The 2499-nt window shown below is 48.3% G+C and overlaps 1 protein-coding gene across 1 annotated transcript in view; it reads left to right on the forward strand.

Moving 5' to 3' along the window:
- Positions 1-1664, forward strand: part of LOC122546576 (pre-mRNA-splicing factor ATP-dependent RNA helicase DHX16-like) — a gene marked incomplete at its 3' end in the record, with an annotated part of 10023 nt that extends 8359 nt beyond the window's left edge. Inside the window, exon 6 of the mRNA XM_043685261.1 lies at positions 1524-1664. Coding sequence (XP_043541196.1) covers positions 1524-1664 — 141 coding nt within the window. The remainder of the gene's footprint in view (positions 1-1523) is intronic.
- Positions 1665-2499: the final 835 nt, after the last annotated feature.

Here is a 2499-nt window from a genome sequence, read left to right on the forward strand (position 1 = left end):
TGTCACTGTGTAGTTTTATCAGTGACTCCTCACCATGGGTCCAGAGGAAGAAAATGTCGTCACTGTACCTGGTGTACAATGTTGGTTGGAGATCCTGCATAGAGAAGAAATCTTGTTCGAACCTGTGCATAAAAATGTTGGCATATTGGGTGCAAATTTGGTCCCCATGGCTGTTCCGTGTGTCTGGATGAAGAACTGGTTGTCAAAGGTGAAGACGTTGTGATCGAGGATAAAGCGGATGAGTTGTAGGATGGTGTTTGGAGACTGGCAGTTGTTGGTGTTGAGTACTGAGGCTGTTGCTGTGATGCCATCATTGTGGGGGATGCTGGTGTAGAGTGCGGAAACGTCCATTCCTGTGACCAGGAATGCTCCTGGTTCGACTGGTCCGAGGGTGCTGAGTTTCTGTAAGAAATCCGTAGTGTCGCGGCAGAAGCTGGGGATCCCCTGTACAATAGGTTTCAAGATGCCTTCAACATAGCCGGAGAGATTCTCACACAGGGTCCCATTGCCCGACAGAGAACACAGGGGGCTAACAACTTCAACATATTGTCTAGCTATCACCATTGTGAACAGCTAATCTGAGAATGCAACTTTTTAAAAATGGTTTTGTGATTTACACATGAAACTATCACTTAACAGACAATCAATTTTTCAATGTATAATTTCAGTTACATCACACTGTACATGTTTGCTATAAATTCTATGTGTTAGGATCGAGCCCTCCACAATCACCTGATGAAGGAGCAATGCTCCGAAAGCTAGTGTGTTTCCAATTAAACCTGTTGGACTATAACCTGGTGTGTGATTTTTTTAACTAAGTTACTGCAGTACGTCTTATAAACTGGGTGCACACTGCTGCCACTGTGTGGTGGAGAGGGTGATTTGTGAATGTGTTGGCTAAGAAAAGGTCTTGAACTGCACGAGTGTTATTGGAACTGTCCTCATCGAAGCAAGTGAAGAGTATTCCGTCTCAGTCCTGGCTTGTGACTTATGGCTAGGCTCTGTAAATCCTTTTCTGGATTGCTGCTTTTTCAATAAAAGTGGATAGTGATGGATCAGCTCACTGGTGAAGAATTGCTTGATATGGAGCAAGATATTCAGCCTTGGGTCCTTGGGAAACAAGCTACCCTTCCCCCATCCCTACTCTCCAGCCCTTGAAGTTCAGGCAGTTGTGTCCTTTAAGCAGCCTCAGATAACCCATGTACAAAAGCGGGAGAGCTGAGGTTTCAGTAGTGGCTACTCATACCTGTGAGTGCATGGAAATGTCCTCCTTAAGTAGTAGGTGACTTTCAAAAAAACATTCAACCTGAGAATGAGGAAGCGCAAGTTAGGTGGCAAACCCAAGATGCCTGCGATTCCCAGGATCTGGCTGAGGCTGCTGCTGAGGAAGTGAGCCCTCTTGAGGCCCAGCTCCCCCATCCCTCCTGAACATGGAGCCACTCTGCACAGACTCTCAACTTTGCCGTTGTTAACTCGAGCTCTCTCTCTTTCCCCCTCCCCTGCTGCCCTGTTCCCCGCCCCAGGTCGTCATCGCCACCAACATCGCGGAGACCTCCCTGACCATCGATGGGATCATCTATGTGATCGACCCCGGTTTCTGCAAGCAGAAGAGTTACAATGCACGCACAGGCATGGAGTCTCTCATTGTCACACCCTGCTCCAAGGTGGGTGCCTTCACCCTGTGTGTGTGCGTGCATGCACGCGGTTTGAGGGGGTGCTCCTCGGTGAGAGGCAGTGGTAGCGGGGATGTCAGCATCTGAAAACAGGTGTGATTTAAGGCATTCTGCATTCACACAGCAACTTGAGAATCTCCTGAAGCACTTCACACCCAGTGCTAGCCTTTTGGTTTTACGTTTACATACAAATCAGGAGGGCAAGGCCACGCACTTATAATCATAGAATCCCTACAGTCTGGAATCAGGTCCTTCAGTCCAACAAGTCGCAGGTAGATAGGATAGTGAAGAAGGCGTTTGGAGGGATATGGGCCGCGTGTTGGCAGGTGGGACTAGATTGGGTTGGGATATCTGGTCGGCATGGACGGGTTGGGCCAAAGGGTCTGTTTCTATGCTGTACATCTCTATGACTCTAACCATTGGGCGCATACCATTCTCTGCAGGTCAACCTGCCTTCCTTCTGACAGCTATACAACGTCCTGTTGATACCAACGATGGCTCAGCATGGGCTCCCTTTCTAGAACCATCCTTACTCCACCCTGATTCAGAAGCTCAGGGGTCAAGTTCCACCCAGGGGCCATGAGCGCACTTAAAGAATGACATACTCTAATCCCTGACGCACCCACTCCTTTGACATGTAGGACGGAACAGCAACCCAATTTGAGCACAGCAAGCTCACACAAACAGTATTCAATGATGTCAGCTGAGGGAGAAGTATTGTTTAGTACAATGGGGCAGAAAGATGATCTTGGCTGATCATCTCATGCAGTGCCAGAGGTGGTGTTCTGCAGACCACTTGTTACCTGAGGCCTTCATCTACTTCATT

This window comes from Chiloscyllium plagiosum, unplaced genomic scaffold, assembly GCF_004010195.1.
Source record: "Chiloscyllium plagiosum isolate BGI_BamShark_2017 unplaced genomic scaffold, ASM401019v2 scaf_27908, whole genome shotgun sequence".
NCBI classification, from domain to species: domain Eukaryota; kingdom Metazoa; phylum Chordata; class Chondrichthyes; order Orectolobiformes; family Hemiscylliidae; genus Chiloscyllium; species Chiloscyllium plagiosum.